This window comes from Stegostoma tigrinum, chromosome 8 (assembly GCF_030684315.1).
Source record: "Stegostoma tigrinum isolate sSteTig4 chromosome 8, sSteTig4.hap1, whole genome shotgun sequence".
Taxonomy (NCBI): domain Eukaryota; kingdom Metazoa; phylum Chordata; class Chondrichthyes; order Orectolobiformes; family Stegostomatidae; genus Stegostoma; species Stegostoma tigrinum.
The window spans coordinates 11,188,574-11,215,536 of NC_081361.1; the positions used below are offsets into that span (position 1 = coordinate 11,188,574).

Genomic DNA, 26,963 nt, shown 5'->3' on the forward strand with positions numbered 1-26,963 from the left:
ATACATTAAAATAACCATTGTTTTATTACCGACCATTAGGGATCGATTTTATATTCTTCACTACACTAGTGTTATAATGTTCCAACTCCTTTTAGTTCCAAAGAAATGTCGACTGAACTCGAAATGGGCTCTGTCTCTCTCTTCACAGAGGCCACCAGACCTGCTGAGTTTTTCCAGCATATTGTTTTTATTTACTGCAGTGTTTTACCATGCTGTTTGAAAAATAACCTTTCGATCTGAAAATCAATTCTTTGCTTAAATTATGCAGAAGCTTGGGGAGTCTATGATCCTTGTTGCTTTTCCCATGGCATTGTCTTAGCCAATCCGCAATCTTTTCTCCTGTAGTACAAATTGTTTATAAAGTTGACTGTTTGAAATTTAGCATTCTTGTATTTGTCCTGGTAAGTGCAAACTTCAGTTGCTGGGGACATTGCGGAGTATATGCAAGGCAGAGAGTATCGTGAATAGCACATAGGGAGAGATGGTCACACCACAGGCTAAGCACAGGTAGAAGAGAATAGGTGACCATTAAATAGAGGAAGAGGACTTGGAAGGCAGTGCAGGAGTCTCTTGATGCTATTCCCCTGCAGAACAGATTTTCCACTTCAGATGCTGTTGAGGAGAATAGCCTTTCAGGAAAGCAGCAACAGCTGAAATGGTTGCAGTAAGATTGTCTCTGCTGCACAGAGAAGAAAGAAGTGTGGGAAGGCAATAGTTGTAGGGTATTCAATTGTAAAGTGAACAGGCAGCCATCTCTATAAGCTATAAATGGGACTCCAGGATGGATTAATGCCTCAGTGCAATTACAGGGCATTCTCGAAGGGGGAGGCGAGACAGCTAGTGATCATGGTACATTTTAGTAGAATAAATATTTTATAAAACAGGGTGAGATCCTAAAAGCAGAATGTGTGGAGTTAGGAAGTAAGTTAATATTGAATTAACAATCTTAATTTTTATGATGTGAAATCTGTTTAGGTAGACCTGAGACTTATCAAAGGGCTAAGAACATATCAAGGTTGTATATAGACCTCTAAACATTAAACAGGAAATTAGAGTTGCCTGCAATAAAGGAACATATGTAATTATGAGTGACTTTAATCTGCGTATAGGTTGGGCAAACCAAATCTGTAACAATATCGTGGAAGATGACTTCCAGGAGTGAATACTAGATGGCTTTCTGGGCCAATACGTTGAGGAACCAACTGGAGAACAGGCCATCCTACACTTAATATTACATTTTAAGAAAGGACTAATTGGCGGTCTGTTGATGTGAGGCCTGTTAGAGATGAGCAACCATAATGTGATAGAATTCTTGGAGAAGAATGGAGAATGACATAACGTGGTTCTGACTCTAAATAGAGGAATTCAAATGGCATGAGGCATGAGTTGGCTATGAACAATGGGAAGCCTTACTTGAAGGAATGATAGTGAAAAGACAATGTCAAGCATTCAGAACATGAATTGGTAAATTGCAATAATTGTTCATTCCTGTCTTGTGTAAAAGTAAATTAGGGAAAGTTGGCCAAACAATGGCATACAAGGAAAATTAGAGGTTAGTATTAGATCCAAGGAAGAGGCATACAAATTAGCCAGAAAAAAAAGACCTAAGGAATGGGATCAGTTTAGAATTCAGCAACAGAAGGCAAAGAGATTGTTTAAGAAAGATTACAAGAGTATGCTGTGGGGAACAAAAAAAAATGACTAATAGTTTCTATAGGTTTGCGAAGAGAAACAGATTGGTGAAGACAAATGTAGATCTTTTACAGTCAGAAACAGGGGATTTAACCATGGGGAACAAAAATGACTGACCACCTAAATACATACATTGGTTTTGTGGTCATAAGAGGACACATAACATATCAGAAATGTTAGGGAACATAGGGTTCAGTGAAAGGGATGAACTGAAGGAAATCAGTATTTGTAGGAAAATGATGTTAGGGAAATTGGGTTGAAGGCCAATAAATCTTAGTACTTGAAGTAGTGACCTAGAAACAGGGGATGCATTGGCTGTCACCTTCAAAGATTTTATACATTGTGGAACAGTTCCCATAGATTGGAGGGTAGCTGATGTAATCCCTCCAATTTACAAAGGAACATCAAATGAAAACTGGGAAAATATAGACTGGTCAGCTTGACGTCAGTAGTGGGGAAAATGCTAGAATCTATTATAGAAGATTTAATAACAGAACACTTGAGAAACAGTGATGGACCGGACAGAATCATAAATTTACAAATGAGAGAATTACGCTTGATAAATCTATTGAAATTCTTCAAGGATGTAGAACTGTTGAAGGGGGAAACCAGTTCTTTTGATTTATTTGGACTTTCAGAAAGCTTTTCAAAAAGTCCCACGTAACACGTTAGCATGAAAAATTAAAGCACATGTGAGTTGGGGTAGTGTATTGAGATGGATAGAAAACTGGTTGGCAGACAGAAAACAAAACTTAGGGATAAACAAGTCTTTTTCCAAATGGCAAGCAGTGACTAGTCGGGAGGATGAACTCTGAAAAGGATCCAGCAATGCTTCAATGTGATTTGGACAGCTGAGTGAATGGGCAAATGCATGGCAGTTGCAATATAACCTGGGCAAATGTGAGGTTTGAGTTTGATTTATTATTGTCACATATACTGAGATACAGTGAAAAATGATGTTTTGCATGCCATACAGGCAGGCAGTACCATACAAAGTGCATCAGGGTAGCAGAACATAGTGCAAAATACAGTCTTACAGCTGTACAGGAGGTGCGGAGATAGAGTTATACACTTTGGCACAAACAGGAAGTCAGATTATCTGTGGCTATAAATTGAGAGAGGGGAATGTGCAGTGAGACCCTGCTGTCTTCGTACACCATTTACTGAAGGTACATAGTAAGCATGCAGATGCAGCACATGGTAAAGAAGACAAATGGTATGTTGGCCTTCATAGCGAGAAGATTCAAGTAGAGGACTAGGGATGTCTTGTTACCGTTGTTAAAGGTCTTGTTAAGACCACACTGAGTGTATTGTGTGCAGTTTTGGCTTCTTTATCTGGGGAAAGATGTTTGTGCTATAAAAGGGAATGCAGCAAAGGTTTACCAGATTAATGAATGATGAGACGTTGAATCAATTAGTATTATATTCACTGGAATTCAGAAGAATGAGGGTGAATTCATAGATGCATACAAAATTCTAACAGGACTAGACAGGGTAGGCGCAGGATGTTCTAGATGGTGGAAGAGTTCAGAACAAGGGATAACAGACTGAGGATACAAGGTATACTATTTAGAACTGAGATGATGAGAAATTTCTTCACTCAGGGAGTGGCGAACCTGTAAAATTCACTACCACAGAAAGGAAAGCAATCAAGGCCAAAACAAGGAGGAGTTGGATAAAGCACATGGGGCTAAAGCGATCAAAAAATATGGGGGAAATGCAAAAACAGGATTTGAGTTGGCTAATCAGTCATGAGCATAATGAATGGTAGAGCAGGCTCACAGGGCCAAATGCCCTGCTGATGCACCTATTTGCTATGTTTTCCTTTTTTCAGCAATAATTAAAAACTCTTCATGACTACATTTTTTAAAATCTTTTAGGTGTTTCTATACTCTTTGGGGCAACATGGTAGCACACTGGTTAACACTGCTACCTCCCAGTGCTGGGGACCCAGGTTTAATTCCAGCCTTGGGTGACTGTGTGGAATTTGAACATTCTTCCAGTGTCTGCATGGGTTTCTGCTGGGTGCTCTGGTTTCTGCCCAAAGATGTGCGGGTCAGGTGGATTGGCCCTACTTTTAGAAATTGTCCCATAGTGTCCAGGGATATGTAAGATAGGTGGATTAGCCATTGTTAATGCAGGGTTACAGGGATAGGGTGGGGGTCAGGGTGTGGATCTGGGTGAGATGTTCTTTAGAAGGCTGGTGCAGACCTGATGGGTCGAATAGCATCTTCATAGTAGGGATTCTATGATTTCATACAAAATTGGTTGGTGTCTCTTCCATCGTATAGACTTTAATTCTGGTAAGGGGTTATTACGTGAACATTGTCAAATGTGTTAAGTTCAGAAGCATAACATCATCTGTATTATGTTCATTGTTACCATAAAAGAATTTGATCAAATTAGTCAGTGATTTTCCTTCAACAAACCAGCGCTCACTTATTTATTAATTGATAAATAAACACACCTGCTTATGGTGTTTGGAGATAATGGGAACTGCAGATGCTGGAGAATTCCAAGATAATAAAATGTGAGGCTGGATGAACACAGCAGGCCAAGCAGCATCTCAGGAGCACAAAAGCTGACGATTCCACATTAAGCAGAGGTTCACCTGCACATCTGCCCCCAAGATGGCATTCCACATTAAGCAGAGGTTCACCTGCACATCTGCCCACACCTCCTCCCTCACCCCCATCCCAGGCCCCAAGATGACATTCCACATTAAGCAGAGGTTCACCTGCACATCTGCCCACTTCACCAACACCTTCCACCCCAACCTTCAGTTCACCTGGGCCATCTCCAGCACATTCCTCACCTTCCTGGACCTCTCAGTCTCCATCTCAGGCAACCAGCTTGTAACTGATGTCCATTTCAAGCCCACCGACTCCCACAGCTACCTAGAATACACCTCCTCCCACCCACCCTCCTGCAAAAATTCCATCCCCTATTCCCAATTCCTCCGCCTCTGCCGCATCTGCTCCCACGATAAGACATTCCACTCCCGCACATCCCAGATGTCCAAGTTCTTTAAGGACCGCAACTTTCCCCCCACAGTGATCGAGAACGCCCTTGACCGCGTCTCCCGCACTTCCCGCGACACATCCCTCACACCCCGTCCCCGCCACAACCGCCCCAAGAGGATCCCCCTCGTTCTCACACACCACCATACCAACCTCCGGATACAACGCATTATCCTCCGACACTTCCGCCATTTACAATCCGACCCCACCACCCAAGACATTTTTCCATCCCCTCCCCTGTCTGCTTTCCGGAGAGACCACTCTCTCCGTGACTCCCTTGTTCGCTCCACACTGCCCTCCAACCCCACCACACCCGGCACCTTCCCCTGCAACCGCAGGAAATGCTACACTTGTCCCCACACCACCTCCCTCACCCCCATCCCAGGCCCCAAGATGACATTCCACATTAAGCAGAGGTTCACCTGCACATCTGCCAATGTGGTATACTGCATCCACTGTACCCGGTGCGGCTTCCTCTACATTGGGGAAACCAAGCGGAGGCTTGGGGACCGCTTTGCAGAACACCTCCGCTCAGTTCGCAACAAACAACTGCACCTCCCAGTCGCAAACCATTTCTACTCCCCCTCCCATTCTCTTGATGACATGTCCATCATGGGCCTCCTGCACTGCCACAATGATGCCACCCGAAGGTTGCAGGAACAGCAACTCATATTCTGCCTGGGAACCCTGCAGCCATATGGTATCAATGTGGACTTCACCAGTTTCAAAATCTCCCCTTCCCCTACTGCATCCCTATACCAGCCCAGTTCGTCCCCTCCCCCCACTGCACCACACAACCAGCCCAGCTCTTCCCCCCCACCCACTGCATCCCAAAACCAGTCCAACCTGTCTCTGCCTCCCTAACCGGTTCTTCCTCTCACCCATCCCTTCCTCCCACCCCAAGCCGCACCCCCAGCTACCTACTAACCTCATCCCACCTCCTTGACCTGTCAGTCTTCCCTGGACTGACCTATCCCCTCCCTACCTCCCCACTTACACTCTCTCCATCTTCGGTCCGCCTCCCCCTCTCTCCCTATTTATTCCAGTTCCCTCTCCCCATCCCCCTCTCTGATGAAGGGTCTAGGCCCGAAACGTCAGCTTTTGTGCTCCTGAGATGCTGCTTGGCCTGCTGTGTTCATCCAGCCTCACATTTTATTATCTTGCTTATGGTGTTTACCTGTTTGCAGGTGCCCACCTTGTTTCTCGGTACTTTTCACACAACAAACTGCTGGTGTAAAACTGCAAGCAAAGGTACTTCCGATCCAACCTTTCATGACTTAACTGAAACAATATTTGCCACCTAGAAACAAGAGTTACATGATCACATGTCCTACTTGGACAACTCTGGTTGGAAAGAAGTATTGCATTGCTTTATAAACTTAGCACTGCCTACCACGGGTTCAGATCACACAACAGTCTAATTTGATTAGATGTGAATTTTTTTAAAAATCTGTATTTATTAATTATTTTTATGTCACAGGAAGACAGTGGGTTATTATCACATCTACTTGAGGCACTAGATTCTGGAGCACCACCACATGGTGGGATTGCACTGGGTGAGTTCCAAATTGGTTTGTTTTTTGTCACTCTTGCCTACAAGCCAGTATCAAAGAACTTGAGACAGGAATAATTTGGAATTTTATTGTTTGGGGCTAATTGTGACTGTATGAAAATTATGGGTCAGAGATAGCCTGACTTTTTTTCTTCATTCTCCGAGATTTCCTGGGCAAATTTAAGAGCTTACTACATGGTTTCTGTGTAAACTGTTGCTGTTGGATGACAGTCAAGGAGAAACTCTAATCCATGCTCAAATGAAGTATGGAATAAGGAAGTTTCTACGTTAAAAACAAAAATAGCGTAAAATCATTATTTTCCCCCTTTTTCTTTCCTAATGGTCCGGCATTGTATCAGTGTTTAACACAGCTGTCACTTGGGACTGAGGCTTCTTGTTTTGTAAAATCAAATATTGAACTTTATGTTTATCATTCATTCTGGATGCTAGAGTATATGAACTTCAATGTCTAATTTTAATGTCTAATCTGTTTCATTTTAGGTTTGGACAGACTGATAGCTCTCATAATTGGAGCATCAAGTATCAGGGATGTCATTGCTTTTCCAAAGTCCTTCAGAGGCCGTGATCTTATGAGTAAAGCACCAGACTGTGTCAGTCCTGAAGAGCTTAATCCATATCATATTCAGGTGAACTGGCCAACAGAAATACATAAAGTCACTGCTAAGGCATGATTTACTGTAGTGACTGGTAATACTTAAAAGCAAACATGCACTGGATGTCAAATTGGAATTTGGATCATGTTTGTTTACACCATTTCTATGGCTCGGCACCAACAAAAATCATTGAAAACTGATGGCAGGAGCAACTATCGCTGTGGTGGTATGTTTAGTGTTTATATTGATCAGATTTCATTTTATGAATAATGTTTCAAATTATTGGCCATTTAAAGTTAATTAAATTATAGGGTCCCTGACTTAGAAATGTGATCCCATTAAGTGTTGTAAATGTAAAGATCGAACACAAGAATATTTCCTGTGCTTATGAACAGCTGTTTTATATTGTGCTGCATTGTGTTCCAACTCACACACAAATCGACTTGCAAACAAGCTCAAGAGTGGAAGTCATTCAGCATTGGGGACTGCCTGCACTAGAAAATGTTCTTTTTTTAAAAAACAAAAGGCCGTACCTCAGTTTAAACTAAAAGATTTTGCTTTATAAGCATACTAGACTATGTAGGTTTTTCCAAAGACCTGGCATTACGTCCCATGCAGGTCCAGAGGATATTGTTTCACTTCAGTGCTTGAAAGTAGTTAATGTTTTCAGCCAAAAGGCTCCCTCTCTGATCTGGCCAAAATATATTTAGCTTTTACATTCAGTGGGGGAAGCATCAGAACATTTTATTTTTATTTTTCTTACTTTTCTTTCAAAAGCACTGTAGCAATAGTCCAAAGTCACACAACACCAGGTTATAGTCCAACAGGTTTATTTCTTCACCTGATGAAGGGACAGTGCTTCCAAAGCTTATGATTTTAAATAAACCTGCTGGACTATAATCTGGTGTTGTGAGAATTTTGACTTTGTCTACCCCAGTCCAACACCAGCATCTCCACATAATTGTAGCAATACTGGCCATGTTTGTTCGATTCTTAGTATAATATACATTATTTCCTATTTATTAAGTCATGGATCACCATGACTTTATACATAATACTGCCCCTGTTCATCTGGTACAAAAAGCCTCATCCGTGTTTTTGTTACCTCCAGCCATGACTATACCAACGCAATCCTATTCGATTCTCAGGCTGTATATGCTCTTTAAGCTCAGACATCCAAACCTCTGCTGTCTGGACCATATAAGTTGCACGAAGTCCTGTTCACCCAATACCCAAGTACTTGCTGGCCTACGTTTTATCTTGGCTAAATCACGTCATTTAAAATTTTCATTCCTATTTTCAAATCCTTCCATGGCTTTACCTGTTTCTATCACTGTATAATCTTCTCCCACACTCCTCTAAGTCTAACCTTTTTCAGCATCCCCAGTTTTTAATCCTTTCACAGTGATGGTCAAGCTGTCAGATGTCAAGTGACTATGCTCTTTTTGACGGGAAAAAAAATGCTGGAGATCACAGCAGGTCAGACAACATCGATGGAGAGAGACCGAGCTAACATGGTGGAAGAGTCATCTAGACTCAATGTTAATTTGCTCTCTTTCCGTAGATGCTGTCTGATCGGCTGTGATCTTCAGCATTTGTTGTTTTCAGTACAGATTCCAGCATCTGCAATAACTTGCTCCTGGACTATGCTCTTCTTCCCTCCCTACACCTCAACGTACCACTCTTTTCTTCTTTAGTGATACTTTGTCTATACTTTTGTTCATCTGTCTCATTTTCCCTTTGGATATGAACTTTTAAAAAAGGCCAGTATTCCCCATCTGCATGTGAAAAACTTTATTTTCCCCATTAGCTTACACTCCCATAGTAGCTAGAATTAATCCATAACTTCCTTAATTATATGTTTGCATTGTGGCCTTTTTCTGTGACATGTATAATCAATAAAAGCATTATAATATTGTCAATGCATTTCTTTCCTCAATCAAATTTTGATAACATTTAAGGTTTTCTGGGTTTCCTGCTACTAAGATGTATTTTATGGTATTCCGTGAGTGGCTTTGAAGGTGGTAGGGAGGCATTGCACAGCCTGCCTACTCTTGGACCAATTCAGATGCTTAAGAGCCCACTTGAGGTGCTATGCTTTCACTTGCAGCTTTAGCTGTATGGGTTACAGTTGGACAATAGGCGTTTTCTTTCTTGGTCCATCAGAGGCACCCGCCTGCCCAAGTACTACCAGCTGCAGCTACCAATTCCATCGGGTGCTACTGGGATTACTGACCTGAAGTCACCTCATTGCTAAAAACATAAACGTCCATAGAAATCTATAAACATCTATAATAAAAATATTAATTTAGATATCATAAATGCTAAATGTAATAGGAGTTCAAATGAACCTGACAACAACAGTATTTTCCAATATTTTTGGCCTGCTTGCATTTTTGTATCCAAATAAACTTTAAATGATACTCTACAAGAGCAACAGAACCAATAATTTAAAAAAAACATGTGGGGACAAGCATGAATACATTTAAACTAAAGTGTGTACAACTAATTCTGTTTATTGTTTTTGCATTTAGAATTAAGAATCCCCATTGAATGGGGTCTTAAAGCTGTCCACCTAATTTTTTGCGGTCTTCACCAAAATCTGACAATGAATAGTGAGGTTTAGCTATGTACAAATTGCATTCTTCAAATATACTCCTTCAAAATCTAATCTGAACAGGAGCACAGTTTCAAAATCTTTCCACCCCTCCAGCCTCAACCCATGACCAATCCTCACCTCCTTGACCTGAAACAACCTATCCATCTTTTTTCCCACCTATCCACCTCACTGACCAATCCCCACCACTCCCTACCTGCACTCACCTATCACCATTCCATTCACCTTCCCCAAGCCCACCCCTCTCTATTTATTTCAGAGCTCTCTTCCCCCTCCCCATTTCAAAAAGGGTCCTGAATCAAAATGTCAATTTACGTGCTCCTCTGATGCTGCCTGGCCTGCTGTGTTCCTCCAGCTCAGCACTTCTTTCTGAGTCCAGCATCTGCAGTTCTCACTATCCCCCAGGAGCAAAGTACTTCGATTCCTGTCTAGCAATTAATTTTCTATCTGTGTTGCTGGCCCTTAAACTGTATCACGAACTTCAGAAAGAATTATACTTGCCACCTTCTCCAAACGAGATTAAAATCAACATAACTCAGGATGAAAAATGTTTCAATTTTATCTTGCCATGAACATTTACAAAGTGTAATTGAACTGTGTTCCATCACATTAAAAGGCTAAATGTTTATTGCCATAGAGTACTCAGAGTATTTTAAAAGTAATGAGTGGTAATTATGCTTAAAAAGAAATAAATTACACTCATAACAACAAATAAGTACAGGGCAACAGACTTTCATAACACAGCACTTAAAGCTAATCTAAGAAGGATTGAGGAAGATAGTCATTTTCGAAATAAATGCAATGTTCGATTTAAAGCTCCAGTTTCTGTCAACAAATTAAAAAAAGGCTCCATGTTCTGAAAGTTTATTTAAATTTTAACTCCATCATCCATAGTTTTCAACCTATAGACTTGGGACTACAAATTTCAGATTGTTCTGTTATTGGTCTGAAGGAAATGCTTCAAAAAGAAATAAGGCACTTTCAATTGTGTAACAGTGAGGGCAAGTCTTGTTTTGAATCAGAAAATTCCTATTTTCAACAAGTTTGGCTAAATGTTTTTAAAAGGGCACAACAAGTTTAAAACTGAAATCATTTAACCTGCTGCATCTGCATATAAGAATAGCAGTGATCAATGTAGGCTGACCCACTTACTTGATCCAGCGTGGCTGTTCGGTGCACTATTTTTCAGATGTTATGTTCAACCAAAGGTGTCATTACCTGTTCGTCTGACTATATAAGATCCCGTGGCACAGTGTAAAGAAGAAAATCTTCGTCACCTTTCAAGTGACCAACAAATTATCTAGTTATTCATTTAATTTCCTGTGTGTGACTGTGCTGTACACAATGTCACATTTCCGTGCTTAACCATGAGTTCACATCAGGAAAGTTATTGGCTATGAAGTATTCCAAACTCAGAAGGAAGATATACTCCCAGTACCGATTCTGACAGGAGTTATTAGCCCCACTAAACATTTAATTGAATCACAGTTGTGTTCCACCTTGAACCCTATTTACCTGTCTTTTGTTGTACATCTCTTTTTAAATTATTCTCCAACAAAATCTGACAACTGCATTCCTAAAAGTTTCCATTATGTCAGTATCCACAGCCATTTAAGGAACAAGTTCGTTTCCATTAACTTCTTCTCAAGTTTGCATGAGCTTTTATAGGGAAAAATAATCCATTTTACTTCTAAATTGCCTAGCTTTCTTTAACTTTAACTAGAGAAATAAGAACATGTATCATGAATAGTTCAACCTGAAAACAGTAGACCAAAAATATTTCTTTGTCTAGAAGCATCAACTGTTTCTTCAATCAGATCTTGCCAAACGCGTTAGGCGTGTGAATTTTTTTTTAAGAAAGTTAGACCCTAAGACATACGACAAAGTATATGACCTTTGGCCCATTGAGGCTACTCTGGTATTTGATTGATTTGTTATACCTCAATTTCTTTTTTCACCCTTTTCCTTACTGATGAACTTAGAGTTGCATTTCTCCCTCATCAAATGATTTGTTTCCAACATTTGTTGATTTTAATTAAGATTTCAAACAGCTGCAGTATTTTGCTTTTTTGAAAAAAATGTTAGAGTAATTGTTTGAGATAGTCGGAACTGCAGATGCTGGAGAATCTGAGATAACAAGCTATAGAGCTGGGTGAACATAGCAGGCCAAGCAGCATCAGAGAAGCAGGAAGGCTGACATTTCGGGCCTAGACCGTTCTTCAGAAACGGCTGGAACTGGGTTGGGGGGCGCTTCCGTGATCTCAGTGCTCCTGAGATGCTGCTGGGCCTGCTGTGTTCATCCAGCCTCTCATTTTATTATCTTGGATTCTCCAGCATCTGTAGTTCCCATTATCACCGCTTCCGTGATCGAGATTAATTATCAGTGCCTGCGATTGTGAATCAATTACTTCGAATAAGTTTGGTCGGGAGCTGGGATGTCGGATCAGTGGCTGGGGTTGGGCGTGTCTGGTTAGGACGGGATGATTAGTGCCTGGAACTGGAGGCAGGGCGGTGCAGTTAGTTGCTGGAATTAGTGATGCGGGTGGCTAGGAGGAGGGGTTTTCCAGCATCTGACACCAGACAGGCTTCGTTCATCAGAGTGGAAGTGTTGGCTCTGCTGCGCGGGCATACGGTGCGGCCGTTGGGCGCGTGTGGGCGATGATGCACGCGCTATGGGGGGTGGGGGTGTGTGGCGGGAACGGCTCCCTCTCCCCATCTGAGCTGTGTTCCGGTACTGGCGGAGGCCCTCGCCTTCGACTCGGGCGACTGCTTGGAAGCTGATGGTCGTGCGAAGAAGCTGAAATGACAGTACGGTCAAGTGAAGAACTACCACCGATCGCGAAACTTTCAGGTACAGTTCGACAACCTTCCAAAATGAACGTCCCAAACTGTCATCCTCATCGATGAAAAGAGTTTGGCATGTGTTGGGACTCTTCTCCAAGGAAGTAACATATTACGACAGGTGGCAAGATTTATTCCAGAAGTTAAAAGGGAAATATTTGTCAGTGTAACTAACGCTGGGTGGGGGAGAGAGAAAGGGACATTGGAGCGGGTGGCGGGGTGTCTGCAAGGAACTGGATTCACAGCGTCCACGAAGTCAAGGGGACGCAAAAGAGTTGCCCAAGAAAAACTGCAGAAAGCTGCAACGCAAAGGGGCTTATATTTAAACAGACGCTTCGGCTCAATTCGTCCATGCTGACCAAATTTCTTGAACTGGACCAGACCTATCTGCCTTCACTTTGGGGTACTTATATGTGAAGCACAGAAAGCTAGCACACAGGTGCTAATCAGGAAGGCTAACGGAATGATGTCCCTTATTTCAAGTGGGTTGTCAATTAGAGCAGGAATGTCTTATTGCAACTCCACAAGTGCAGGTGAGATAACGGGAAGTACTGTGAGCAATTTTGGTCCCTTTTACTTAAGGCAAGATATTTCACTGAAGGCAATTCAGGGAATGTTCGCTCAGATGATCTTTGGTATGGGGGGGTTGTCTCATGAGCAAAGATTAAACAGGGTTGGGGCTCTATTCATTGCAGTTGAGAAGAATGAGGTCATCTCATTGAAATATATAGGTTTCTGAAGGGACTTGTCAGGTAAATGCTGAGAGGATGTTTCCCCTCATGGGAGAATTTAGGAGCAGATGGCATAGAGTTGGAATAAAGCAGTACCAATTTAAGATGAGGAATTTCTGCTGAGGGTTGTGTGCCTTTAGAACTTCTTGCCACAGAAAGCTGTGGGAGCAGAGTCCTTCTGCTGAGATGGATTCTAGATCAGTAGCATTTGGGGAAAGGTCAGGAATGTAGATATGAGGAATGTCAGATCAACAATGATCCAATTGTTTGGCAGAGAAGGTTCAAAGAGCCGAATGGTCTACTGTTGTTCCTGTTTCTTATCACACTCATAAGACAATCCCTGCTTACCTGGGATCGGCCTAGTGAGCTTACTGTGGATTGAATCCAGTGTCAGTATATATTTCCTTAGATAAGAAGACCAACACTGTTCATAGTATTGCAGTTATGGATTGAGTTTTAGCAAGACCTTCCTATTTTTATACTCCATTTCCTTTGAAAAAAGGCGAACACTCCATTTGCCTTACTCATTGAACTTGGATGGTAGTTTTTTTGTTATTTATGCACAAGCACTTCAAATCCCTCTGTGCTGTGGCTTTCTACAGCCTCTATCCCTATTTAAATAATGTTCAGCTCCCCTTCTTCCTGGCAAAGAATATAACCTCAGATTTTCCCATACTTTATTCCATCTGACAGGTTATTGCCCGCTTGCTTAACCTGTCCATATCCCACCACAGACTCTTCTTGTGTGTCCTCACCATTTGCTTTCCCAACTATTTTTGTGTCATCTGCAACTTGGTTATAATACATTCACTTTCCTCAAACACTATATGTGGTGAATACCGTAATTGTGGCCCCAGCACTGATCCATGTGGCACTTCACTAGTGACAGGTTGAAAATCTCTTTCCGCCCACTGTCCCCTCCCTCAACCCGCCAGTTATTCCAACTCTATCTTCTATTAGTTATCCAATCCTCTACCCATGTTAATATACTTCCAACACTACAGACATGATATATCATATGAAGTAGACTACATGTCTAATCCCTGTCTAATGTCTCCTGAAAATTCAAAATATATTACATTCATTGCTTCCCTTTTATCTATCCAGCTCGTTACCTTCTTGATAAATGCTCTTCCCCCAGTACTGGTGTCTGTGTGCCACAGTGAAAAGCACTCCACCCATACCAATCTTTGAGCCATCTCAGTCCTGGGGAGGTGGTGGCATAGCAGGAACATCACTAGACCAGTAATCTAAATCCCAGGCTAAGGCGGGGCAGTGGTTTGAAACTCACTATCACGATAATGAGATTTGAATGGCTGAAATAAATCTGATATTAAAATTTCCCTAATGGTGATTGTGTAAACACTGCCAATAGTTGTGAAAACCGATCTGGTTCACCACTATACCTTAGGGAAGGGAATCTGCCGTTGTTACCTGGTCAGGCCTATATGTGACTCAAGACCATAGCAGTATGGTTGATCCTTAATTGTCTCTGGTCAGTTAGCGATGAGTAATGAATGCCGGCATAAGCTAATAATGCCCACATCCCATGACAAGTAAGAAAAGTATCTCCCTGATTTCATTTGTCTGATGGCAGTTCACCTGTGACTCAGGTAATAATTCACACAAGATTATTACTTTGGAGCAAACATGGAAGTTGCTGAAGAAACTCAACGGGTGTGACAGTGTCTGTGGAGAGAGAAACAGAGCTAATGTTTCGAGTCCAGTATGCCGCCTTCAAAACCCACCCTGTTTTTGTTCCCTTACATATGAATAAGGAAAAAGAGTTGGCCATTCAGCTTTCAAACCTGTTCAATAAGATCATGGTTGATCTGATTTTAACCAACTCTACATTCCTGTATATTTCCTATAATTTTTAATCCTCTTGATAATCAAGAACCTATCTACCTTTGCCTTCAAAATACTTTAAGGTTTTGCAACTACTGCCTTTTGAGGAGGGAAATTCCAAAGAGACTCAGTCCTCAGAAAAAATGTTCCCGTTATCTCTAAAAATCAAGAGTTGCTCATTTAAGCTAATGGCCTCCAATTATAGATTCTCTGCAAGAGGAAACATGCTTTCATTTTCACCAAGTCAAGTCCCTTCAAGAGCTTGTATGTTTCAATAAAATCATCTCTGACTCTTCTAAACTCCTGAGGGTACAGGCCTAGCCTTTCATCAAAAGCAATCTGCTCATTCCAGGTATTAGACTAATGAAAGCTTCCAGTGCAGGAACATACTTCTGCAAGTATGGTGGCTAGTACTGCAGACAGTATTCCAGATGCAGTCTGAACAATACCCTGGATAACTGAAGCATAATCTCCCTATTCTTGTATTCAATTCCCGTCATGCTGTACCTGCATACCCTCTGCAATTCATGAACTAGGTCACTCAGATCTCTGCATCTCAAAGATCTGCAACCTCTCACACTCACTTTCCCATGTTGTGCCAGTCTGAAGACAGACCAGTTTATGCCTACTCCTACAAGGCAGTCTTCTATCCATGCTAATATGTTGCCCCCTACTCATAAACTTTTATTTTGCGCAATAACCTTTGATGTAGCTCCTTATCATGCCTCTGGAAATCTCAGTACATATATTCACTGATTCTTCATTCTGTACAGCGCAAGTTACTTCAAAAAACTCCAATAAATTAGTTAAATGTGATTTTCCTTTGACAAAGCCAAGTTGACTCTACCTTATTTGATTTATCCAAGTGTCCTTGTTTAATGTCTTTTATAGTAGCTTCTAACATATCTGCTTTGACCGAAATTAAGCCAACTGGCTTGTAGTCCTGTTGTCTCCTAAGTTACATAAGCTATTGTCCAATCTAAAGCACCCTTCTGCAAATCTAATGAGTTTTGGAAAATTAAAATCAATTTATCAACTATCTCAATAGCTGTTTTTAAGACCCCAGGATGAAATCCATCAGGACCTGGGAATCTGTCAACTTGCAGTTCAGAAATTTACAACTACGAGGGAAGGTGTACTGAGTAAATTTTTGGAAGTTCCATCCTCCCCTTCAACTTTTGTTTTATAGCTACTTCCAGCATACTACTTGTACATTTTTTACTAAAGATCAACACAAAATATCTGTTCAGTTCATATCTGCTATCCCTTTATCCTCCAGTACTAACTCTGGTGCCAACGACATGCTGGCCTAATTTAGACAAATTTTTCCAATACGATTTTTCCAGTCCATTTGTGGGTTAATATGTAGCACTTGCGCTTTAACTTTGTAGCTAGCTAACTAACAAACAAAATAGACTTTCACAGACTAGTTCACAGTCAGCAAGGAACATAATCAGCATGCAGGAGATTTCAGCAGAGTGAAATGAAGGCTGACTGAGTATGCTGTCAAAATTTGGTTCAAAGTAGGAATTTGTGCTAAGAGGGATGAAAGTGCCTTAATTAAGATTTACTGCAAGCAGTAACCTCGCCAGCTCGAGGCTAGCCTGCAGTAAGACCAGTAACAGTGTGATGCAAGTTCACAGAATGAAGCTGATTGGTGAACAATCCAGTCTTTACAATAAAAGTAGGATCTTCAATTTGTGTTTAGATCTCCAATGGAGAGGCAATGGTATTATCACTGGACTGTTAATCCAGAGATTCAGGTGATGTTCTGTGGACCCAGGTTCGAATCCCCAATTGAATGGCTGCCACCAAGGCACCATGGTAAGTTCGTTTATCCTTCCTGTAACCCTCATTCTCGTCCACACAGTTTGCAAGAGCCTTAGCTCCTCAATTTGTAATCCGCTGGTTCTCATACCTGTGTCGCCTGCAGTCATACCCTCCTGTCCCTGATCATCGACTAATTTTGAATTACTTAGATAGAGGTTGTGACTGCTATCTGGAGCAAAGTGCCCATGTAACTTGATGTAGCACAATGTCTGCAGCTCTGATTTCAGCTTCTCAACTTGGATCCGGAGTTCCTTGAGCAGTAAACACTACAGACGTGTTCGATCAGCGTCATATTGGTATCCATGAGCTGTCAAATTTTGCAGCAGCAACACACCATGCATCCTAGCATTATTTTATTTGATTCAATTTATAAAATAATTACTCCAGATTCCCTGCTCTTTGCACTCTAATGATATTTTGTTTTTATACTTTAAAAAATCACCGGTCTCTGTTTTATACTTATGACCTGTTTTAAAGAAATAGGAGAAACTGCTTTCTGTGGCAGTGAATTCCACAGGCTCACCACTCACCGGATGAAGCATTTTCTCCTTATCCCGATCCAAAATGGTTTAGCCCATATCCTTAGATTGTGATTCATGGGTTGGATGCCCGTGTACATTAGGAACATCCTTCCTGCATTCACACTGTCTGATCCTGTTAGAATTTTATAGGTTTATATTTGAAAATTTATTTTGTGCTTCTCACTATTACACAAGCATTTCAAAATTTCTGTTTGGATTTTGATGGAAATCTGTCTGGATCAAACAAAATGAAAGTTTGACCAGAAGCCAGTTTTCTAATTCTGATAGTCAGTCTGATGTAAAATATCTTTTTATGGTAGCATACTTTAGTTCACAAACAAGGGGCCACCTTCAAAATCTTTTCTATGGAAAATATCCAAAAGGTAAACAGATGGTTTTCTTTGTTAATTTTAGGTATGTCAGGTAAGTTTATCTTTTTACTGTACAATTTCTGTTATATTATCCAACATATTACCTAATTTCCTTGCCAGTGTTGTAGAGTTAGCTACTGAATCCCTTACCTTCAAAATCAGTGTCATCCTCTTTGCCCTGCCAGATCAATGAAAGAAACAATGTTAGGCTTGTTTAAAGGAACCTATTTGTAGTATTAATTTGTACTGTCTATTTCAAAATGGTTTTATAATGCTGGGTATTGCAACAATATTAAAACAAATAATATGGATTTTCAGTCCCGAAACAAGTAAAAAGTTGATTGTTCACTCATTGTATGTTGGTGAGGCCACTTTTGGAATACTGTGTATAGTTCTGGTCACCCTGCTATAGGAAGGATATTATTAAATTGGAGAGAGTGCAGAAAAGATTTACCAAGGATGTTATTAGGAGAGGCTGGATAGGTTTGGACTTCTTTCATTGGAGCGTAGGAGGTTGAGAAATGACCTGATCATAAGACATAGGAGTGGAAGTAAGGCCATTAGGCCCATCGAGTCCACTCTGCCATTTAATCATGGCTGATGGGCATTTCAACTCCACTTCCCTGCACTCTCCCCGTAGCCCTTGATTCCTTGTGAGATCAAGAATTTATCAATCTCTGCCTTGAAGATATTTAACGTCCCAGCCTCCACTGCGCTCTGTGGCAATGAATTCCACAGGCTCACCACTCTCTGGCTGAAGAAATGTCTCCTCATTTCCGTTTTAAATTTACCCCCTCTAATTCTAAGGCTGTGCCCACAGGTCCTAGTCTCCCCACCTAACGGAAACAACTTCCCAGCGTCCACCCTTTCTAAGCCATACATTATCTTCTAAGTTTTATTAGATCTCCCCTCAACCTTCTAAACTCTAATGAATACAATCCCAGGATCCTCAGCCGTTCATCGTACATTAAACCTCCCATTCCAGGGATCATCTGTGTGGATCTCCACTGGACACGCTCCAGGGCTAGTATGTCCTTCCTGAGGTGTGGGGCCCAAAATTGGACACAATATTCTAAATGTGGCCTAACTAGAGCTTTATAAAGCCTCAGAAGCACATCACTGCTTTTATATTCCAACCCTCGTGAGATAAATGACAACATTACATTCGCTTTCTTAATCATGGACTCTACCTGCAAGTTAACCTTTGGAGAATCCTGGACCAACACTCCCAGATCCCTTTGTACTTCTGCTTTGCGAATTTTCTCACCATTTAGAAAATAGTCCATGCCTGTATTCTTTTTTCCAAAGTGCAAAACCTCGCATTTGCTCACGTTGAATTTCATCAGCCATTTCCTGGACCACTCTCCTAAACTGTCTCAATCTTTCTGCAGCTTCCCCACCTTCTCAGTACTACCTGCCTGTCCACCTAACTTCGTATCATCGGCAAACTTCGCCAGAATGCCCCCAGTCCCTTCATCCAGATCATTAATATATAAAGTGAACAGCTACGGCCCCAACACTGAACCCTGTGGGACACCACTTGTCACCAGTTGCCATTCCGACAAAGAGCCTTTTATCCCAACTCTCTGCCTTCTGTCAGACAGCTAATCCTCAATCCAAGCCATAGCTCACCTTGAACACCATGGGCCCTCACCTTATTCAGCGGCCTCCCATGAGGCCACCTTATCAAAGGCCTTTTGGAAGTCTAGATAGATAACATCCGCTGGGTTTCCCTGGTCTAACCTACTTGTTACCTATTCAAAGAATTCTAACAGGTTCGTCAGGCACGACCTCCCCTTACTAAATCCATGTTGACTTGTTCTAACCCAACCCTGCACTTCCAAGAATTTAGAAATCTTATCCTTAACAATGGATTCCAGAATTTTACCAACAACCGAGGTTAGGCTAATTTTCCATCTTTTGTCTTGATCCTTTATTAAAGAAGGGGGTTACAACAGCAATTTTCCAATCATGTGGGATTTTCCCAGACTCCAGTGACTTTTAAAAGATCACAACCAAAGCCTCCACTATTTCCTCAGCCACCTCTCACAGAACCCTAGGATGTAGCCCATCGGGGCCAGGAGATTTATTAATTTTTAGACCTTTTAGCTTTTCTAACACTTTCTCTTTTGTAATGCCTGCTATACTGAACTCTGCCCCCGAGACCTTACAGTGGTTTATAAAACCATGAGGAGCTTAGATAAGATGAATAGCAAAGGCCTTTTCCCTCGCCTAGGGAAGTTCAAAACTAGGGGGCATATTTTTAAGGTGAGGAGAAAGATTTAAAAGGGACCTGAGGGGCATCTTTTTCACAGAGGGTGGTCCATATATGGAATGAACTGCTAGAGGAAGTGGAGATGTAGGCACAGTTATAACATAGAAAAGACATTTGGACAGGTATGTGAATATGAAAGGTTTAGAGAGATATGGGCCAAATGGAGGCAAATGGGATGTATTTAGTTTGGGGAAACTTGGTTAGCATGAATGAGTTGGACCAAAGGGTCTGTATGACTCAAAGAAAACACTGGAAATCTAAACACAAATTGAAGATCTTACTCTACAAAGTGTGAAGCTGGATGAACACAGCAGGGCAAGCAGCATCTCAGGAGCACAAAAGCTGACGTTTCAGGCCTAGACCCTTCATCAGGGAGGGGGATGGGGAGAGGGTTCTGAAATAAATAGGGAGAGAGGGGGAAGCGGACCGAAGATGGATCCCTCAGGTTGGTCTGGAGGGAGGAGGGTAACTTCTTCAGGTTAGGCATCCCAGGAAGAGGCTTCGCAGTGAGGTTAAAATTGTGATCAGGGATAATGGGGACTGCAGATGCTGGAGAATCCAAGATAACAAAGTGTGGAGCTGGATGAACACAGCAGGCCAAGCAGCATCTCAGGAGCACAGAAGCTGACGTTTCGGGCCTAGACCCTTCATCAGAGAGGGGGATGGGGAGAGGGTTCTGAATTTATACTTTAAAGACCTGGATTATTCACCAATCAGATCCTTTCCTTGCATCTGTGTCACACTGATTGTCATATCACTCTGCTGCTAATGTCATTGTAGGTTGACTTCTATCTAGCAAGGTTATTTCTGACACTAAACCTTAGTTAACACAACTCTATCCCTCTTTGCACCAAATTCCCACTTTGAACCAAATTTCCACCAGTATACTTGGTCAGCCTTCATGCCTGTCTGCTGAAATCTCCTGCGTACTGACCATGTTCCTTCCTGACTATGAACTAGTCCTGTGAAAGGCCATTTAGTTAGCCAAAAAGTTAATGCATTAATTGATTTCGAATTCAACAAATATCGGCAGAGGTCTAAGAATTAGACATTCATCCTGATGCCTTGTGTTAGATGGATAAAAAGTTGGAACACTTCACGTTGTAATAAATGTTACATTACCTTTTTTGAAAGAAAAGGAGTGGGTTCCTAGTTTGGTCAGTGTCCTGGAATCAGAGGCAATGTTGCAAACTTTCCCGTTTGATTATGATTTTAAAAAGACTCATGTAATCATACAGTACGGAAACAGACCGCCTGGGCAAACTGGTCCATGCCAACCAGGTTTTCCAAACTAAACTAGTCCCATTTACTTGTGTTTAGCCTATATCCCTCTAAGCCTTTCCTATTCATGTACCTGTCCAAATATCTTTTAAATGCTGTAATTGTATTTCCCACGTCACTTCATTCCACATGTGTGTAACCCTCTGTGGAAAACGTTGCCCATTAGGTCCCATTTTAAATCTTTCCCTCTCACCTTAAAGCTATGCCGTCTAGTTTTGAACTTCTACCTTAGGGAAAAGACCTTGGGTATGCATCTTATCTGTGCCCCTTATGATTTTATAAACCTTTTATAAGATGACCCCTCAATCTCTTATGCTCCAGGGAAGAAAATTCCCATCTTCTCCTTTATAACTTAAACCTTCCAGCCTTGGTAACATTCGTGCAAATCGTTTCTGCTTTTTTTTTTCAGTTTAAATAATAACCTTACCCCAAAAGTAGCCTTCCAATGTCTTGTACAGTAAAAGAGTGAGAGACCCCTGAGGGTTATGGAAGATGTTTGTGTGTTCAAGAATGTTTCTGCAACAGGCACTGGCTATCCTCCACTGGTACTGCTGTTAAAAATCAACTGACCCTCCACCAGCACACTGTAGAGCTCTGCGTCTTCAGGTCCCTGCAGACATCCTTTTGTCTAACCCACTTTCTCACAGAGGATTGTGATGATTTCTGAAGTTCTCTGTTTGAACCTTTGTGGTCACCTCTGAAAGACCCTGACCTCTTACTGTGTTTGCCATCATCAATGTCCTGTATATCACTGTGTATCATCCACTGTACAACATGGATGTGAAGAGGCAAACAGCTATCATCAACACAATCCATATATCTATCAGATAGTGAACCTGTCAGTTTGTATCAAATGTCTCATTTTTATATGGGCGTTAACATTCATCTGCACCTGTTAGTACTCCTGATTTAGGAAACCTATGTGGTGAGACTATTTTTAGGGTTGCCTGAAGAATACCAGTGGTGACACTTGCTAAGAGCTTTAGCTTCATCTCCATGTCTGTTTCTGAGAGATAGTGTAATGAGCCTTTGTGTGAGCTTACATCCAACTTAATTTTTGTTTCATTCTTTTGTGGTATGTGGGTGTCACTGGCCAGCAATTTTTTCCCATCCATAATTCCTCATAAGCTGAAGGTGAGTCTCATGTGAGTATCGGCAGTCTTTGGTTGTAGATATCTCCCACAGTGCTGTTGTAAAGGGAGTTTCAGGATTTTGACCCAGTGACAGTGAACACCAATATAGGTCAAAATCAGGACAATGTGTAGTTTAGAGGGAAACTTTCACACTAACATCAGGTGGTGGTGTTCTACTGATGTAGAATGTATTGTATTAATGTCATCATGCTAGGTAACATCAGTGAGGCCTCCGATAAAGCAATGTTGTTCTACTCTGCTTGGAATTAATACTGTCCATTGGTTCTGCATGTCGTGGGTATGAGTAGTTTACAACGTAGTTTACAAAATACCATGCAAGGACCACCACAAACATTACATCAGACAGACAGGAAGAAATTAGCCTTCAGAATACATACATGAGCTAGCAGCAAAATTACACTACGAGCTTTCCCTAATATCTGTACACTCCAACAATGAAGGCCATCAGTTTAACTGGGACAATGTAGCCGTAGTAGCCCAAGCCAACATACACATGCACAGGAATTCCTAGGGGCATTGTTCTCAACTCATAATGCAATCCTGAACATTATGCAATCAACAAACATTACAATTGGACCCTGTATACAAACCCATACAGTACAGAACAGAACCGAAAATGACACTTCTCATCATTACAGACCGGACAGTGTAAATTCCAAACAAAGTAGAACAACATCACTTCTTCGGAGGCCTCACTGATGTTACCTTGTGTGGTGATGAAATATTGAAACAAAAACAAGCCTGTTCTGAACACTGCTTCAGTTATGTCTGGAATCACATAGTCCTGAACATTATGCAATCATCAGCAGACATGGCTGTTCTCACTTTGCAACAGTGGAAAGTTTACTGATAAAGCAACTGGCGATTATTTGGCTTAGGATACTATCCTGTCGAACTGCCGTAGTGATGTTCCTGTGACTGAGGTGAATTATCTCCAACATCCACAATGAGATTCCCTCACTCTCTCTAATTCTCACTGAATTCAATTTGGTTAAGGCTCCTTGATACCATCCCATCAAATGCTGCCTTAACATCAAGGGTAGTCACTTTCTTCTTGGAAGTCCAGCTCTTTTATCGCTGTTTAGACCAAGGCTGCAGTGAGGTCAGGAGCACATTCTCCTGAAAAATCCAAACTGAGGTTACTAATGGGCAAATGTCGCTTGACCGTTGTCCCATCCCCACAAATGTGGTTAGTTGTAGAGCACAAATTAATATTGTTGCCAGAACTTTTTTAGGGTCTATTGCCTTTCCAGTAATCTGCATTCAGCCCTCTCTTGGAATCAAGTTGGCTGAATACTGGTCTCTGAAATGCAGGGCGATTCTGGAAGATCTTAGATCTGACCTATTGATCACTTAGCCCTTACAATAATTTGCTGCTTTTACTGTTTGGTAGTCAAGTGGTCCTGTTTTGTAGCTTTACCAGGTTGATACCTAAAGTGCCCTCTTCCACTTTTCATTGGAGAGAAGATAAAGTCAATTTTCCCCTCTAGTTTTTTCTCACCACCTGCCAAATATGCAGTTCAGCAACAATGTTCTTCAGGATTTGAAAAACTCAATCACTGGCGGTGCTGTTAAGCACACTTGATGGTCATTGAAGCCCCCCCCCCCATCTGCAATACACTAATTTTCTTACCACCCTCAGTGCTTCTTCCAGTTGGTGTTCAGCTTGGACAAATATTGAGTCATCACCTGAGGCAGGGCAGTTGACAATCAGCTAGAGGTTTCCTTTCTGACGTTTGACCTGATGATGCAGAACTTGTTGCAGTCCATTATCAATGTTGAATGTAAGAGGGCAATTTTCCCCTAACTGGATAATGCTGTGCCATCTCTGGATCTGTCTTGCCTCTGGCATGGCACATAAACTGGGCTGGTAATGCTGGTGTCGGGGTCATTGTTTAATTCCATGTGTTTAATTAGCCTAACCTGACAGTCTTTGGGATAGCTCTAGCAGTTTCTCCTCTAGTAAGGAGTACTTTTATACAGAGAAATCAGGCTGTGTGTGTCATTCACCTTCTTCGCTCTTCCTCTAGCTGAAGAATGCCTACAAATGAACAATTTATTCAGGAAAATTGAACCCTTAGTATCTCTTACAGACTATCTCCAGACCCTTATATTTGTTTGCCAAAGAATGCTTGCACCATCAAGCAAATTCTGTTTATGAAGGGACATCTGTTCATTCAAAATGCAGATAAGTGTGACCAATTGAAGCTGTCCAATGCAGTGTACTGCATTCTTAAATCTTGAGCATCCAGTGTAGCAAGGCAACCTGCAAGAAATTTTTGGCCAGACACAGCAAGGTCAAAATCATAGAGGATATATCAGTTAAACAATTCATATAATGGAGCTATTTGAAAACGTGACAGTAAGGCTTTTGACACGGTCCACATGGAAGGGTGGTCCCAAAGGTAAGAGTGATGGGATCCGAGGCAAGTTGGCAAACTGAATCCAAAATTAGCTTACAGGAGGCAAAGGGTGAGTGTGGAGGGGTGTTTTTGTAATTGGAAGCCTGTGACTAATGGTGTAGCAAAATGTTTGATGTTGGGACACTTGCTGTTTATTACATAAGTAAATAACTTGAGTATGAATGTAGAAGTATAATTAGTAAATGTTCAGATGATGTGAAAATTGGTGGTGGTGTTAATAGTAAGGAGGATGGACTGAGGCTACAATCTGATATTGATCAGCTGGTAAATTGGGCAGAATAGCAATAGATGGAATTTAATCCCGATAAGTGTGAGTTAATGCATTTTTGGGAGATCTAATAACGGAAGGATAGACACAATGAACAGTAGGTCCTTCAGGAGCACTGAGGAACAGAGGAACAAAGGAACCTTGGTGCACAAGTCTATAGATCCCTGAAGGTGTCAGCACAGGTAGACAGGAGGTGAGGCTGACATGGGATGTTTGCCTTCATTAGCTGGGGTATAGAATATAGGAAGAAGGACATCTATGGGGATGGAGTGCTGTCTGCAGTTCTAGTCACAACGCTACCAGAAGGAGAAGGACGTGATTTCACCAGAGAGGGTGCATTCACCAGGATGTTGTCTGGCATGAAAAGTCTCAGTTATGAGGAGAGACTGAATGGGTTGGGTTTGTTTTTCTTGGAGCAGAGGAGGCTGAAGGAGGGTATCTGATTGAGGAATATAAAATTGAGAGGCACAGATCATGAGAATCTTTTCCCCATGGCAGACATGTCTAAGACCAGAGGGCCACAAATTTGAGGCAAGCAGTAGGTGATTTACAGAGGATTTGAGCAAAAAGATTTTCAGCCACAGCATGGTATAAACATGGATTGTACTGCCTGAATGGTGGAGACAGGTATTCTCAACAGCTAAGCAGAATTTGGATGAACATTAAAATACCCGGTCACAGGAAGCTAGGGGCCCAAAATGCAGGTAAATCATATGCAAACTTATAACCATCCCTCCTATGTTCACAACCATATCATTTAAATAAATGATGCAAAACAATAGACCCAGCACTGATCCTTGTGGCACATCACTGGTCAAAAGCCACCAGTCTCAAAAGCAACCCTCCACTGCCACTCTGTCTTCTACCTTTTTGAGACAGTTCTCCCTCGATTGTATGAGATCTAACCTTGCTAACCAGTCTACCATGAGGAACCTTGTCAAATTCCTTATTGAAGTCCATATAGATCACCTTCACTGCTTTGCCCTCTTTAACCCTCTTTGATATTTCTTCAAAAAACTAAGTTAAGCTAGTGAGACACTAATTTCCCATGCACAAAGCTATGTTGACTATCCCTAATTGGTCCTTGCCTTTCCAAATACATGTAAATCCTGACCCTCAGGATTCCCTCCAACAAGCTGTCCACCACCAAATGTCGGGCTCACCAATCTATAGTTCCTCGGCTTTTCCTTACCATCTTTCTTTAATAGTGGATGACATCAGCCAACCTCCAAACTTCCAGCACTAATCTGTGACTATCAATGATAAAAATATCTTAGCAAGAGGTCCAGTAATCACTTCCTGAGCTTCCCAGAGAGTTCTAGAGTATACCTGATCAGATCCTGCGCATTTATTCACCTTTGTATTTTAAGACATCTAGCACCACCTCTTCTGTAATGTGTATATTTTTCAAGATGTTCCTATTTATTTGTTCTCTATCTTCAATATCCTTCTCCACAGTCAACACTGATGCAAAATACTCATTCAGTATCCCCCACCCCTTCTCCTGTGGTTCCACAAATAGGTGACCTTGCTGATTTTTAAGCAGCCCTACTTTCTCCGTAGTTAACCCTTTTGTCCTGAATGTATTTGTAGACTCCCTGTGGATTCTCCTTAACCCTATTTACCAAAGCCTTCTCATGTCCCTTCTTTACCCTTCTGATTTCCCTCTTAAGTATACTTCTCCTGCCTTTATACTCTTCTAGGGAATCACTCAATTTCTGCTGTTTATACCTGACATATGCTTCCTTCTTGTTCTTGACCAAAACCTCCATTTCTCTAGTCATCCAGCATTCTCAACACCTACCAACTTTGCTGTTCAACTATAACAGGAACATACTGTCTCTCGACTTTTGTTATCTCATTTTTAAAGGTTTCTCATTTTCCAGCTGCCCCTTTCCCTGTGAGCATCTGCCCCCAATTAAATT

General features: G+C 41.5%; 2 protein-coding genes across 2 annotated transcripts in view; one reads left to right on the top strand and one right to left on the bottom strand.

Moving 5' to 3' along the window:
- Nucleotides 1-8,796, top strand: part of dars2 (aspartyl-tRNA synthetase 2, mitochondrial) — a 54,238-nt gene extending 45,442 nt beyond the window's left edge. Inside the window, exons 16-17 of the mRNA XM_048538984.2 lie at nucleotides 6,193-6,268; nucleotides 6,766-8,796. Coding sequence (XP_048394941.2) covers nucleotides 6,193-6,268; nucleotides 6,766-6,956 — 267 coding nt within the window. The 3' untranslated portion in view covers nucleotides 6,957-8,796. The remainder of the gene's footprint in view (nucleotides 1-6,192; nucleotides 6,269-6,765) is intronic.
- fam20b (FAM20B glycosaminoglycan xylosylkinase) overlaps nucleotides 1-26,963 on the bottom strand; it is a 210,825-nt gene that overhangs the window by 32,874 nt on the left and 150,988 nt on the right. Inside the window, exon 8 of the mRNA XM_059647734.1 lies at nucleotides 17,788-17,815. Within this exon, the coding sequence (XP_059503717.1) occupies nucleotides 17,788-17,815 (28 nt within the window). The remainder of the gene's footprint in view (nucleotides 1-17,787; nucleotides 17,816-26,963) is intronic.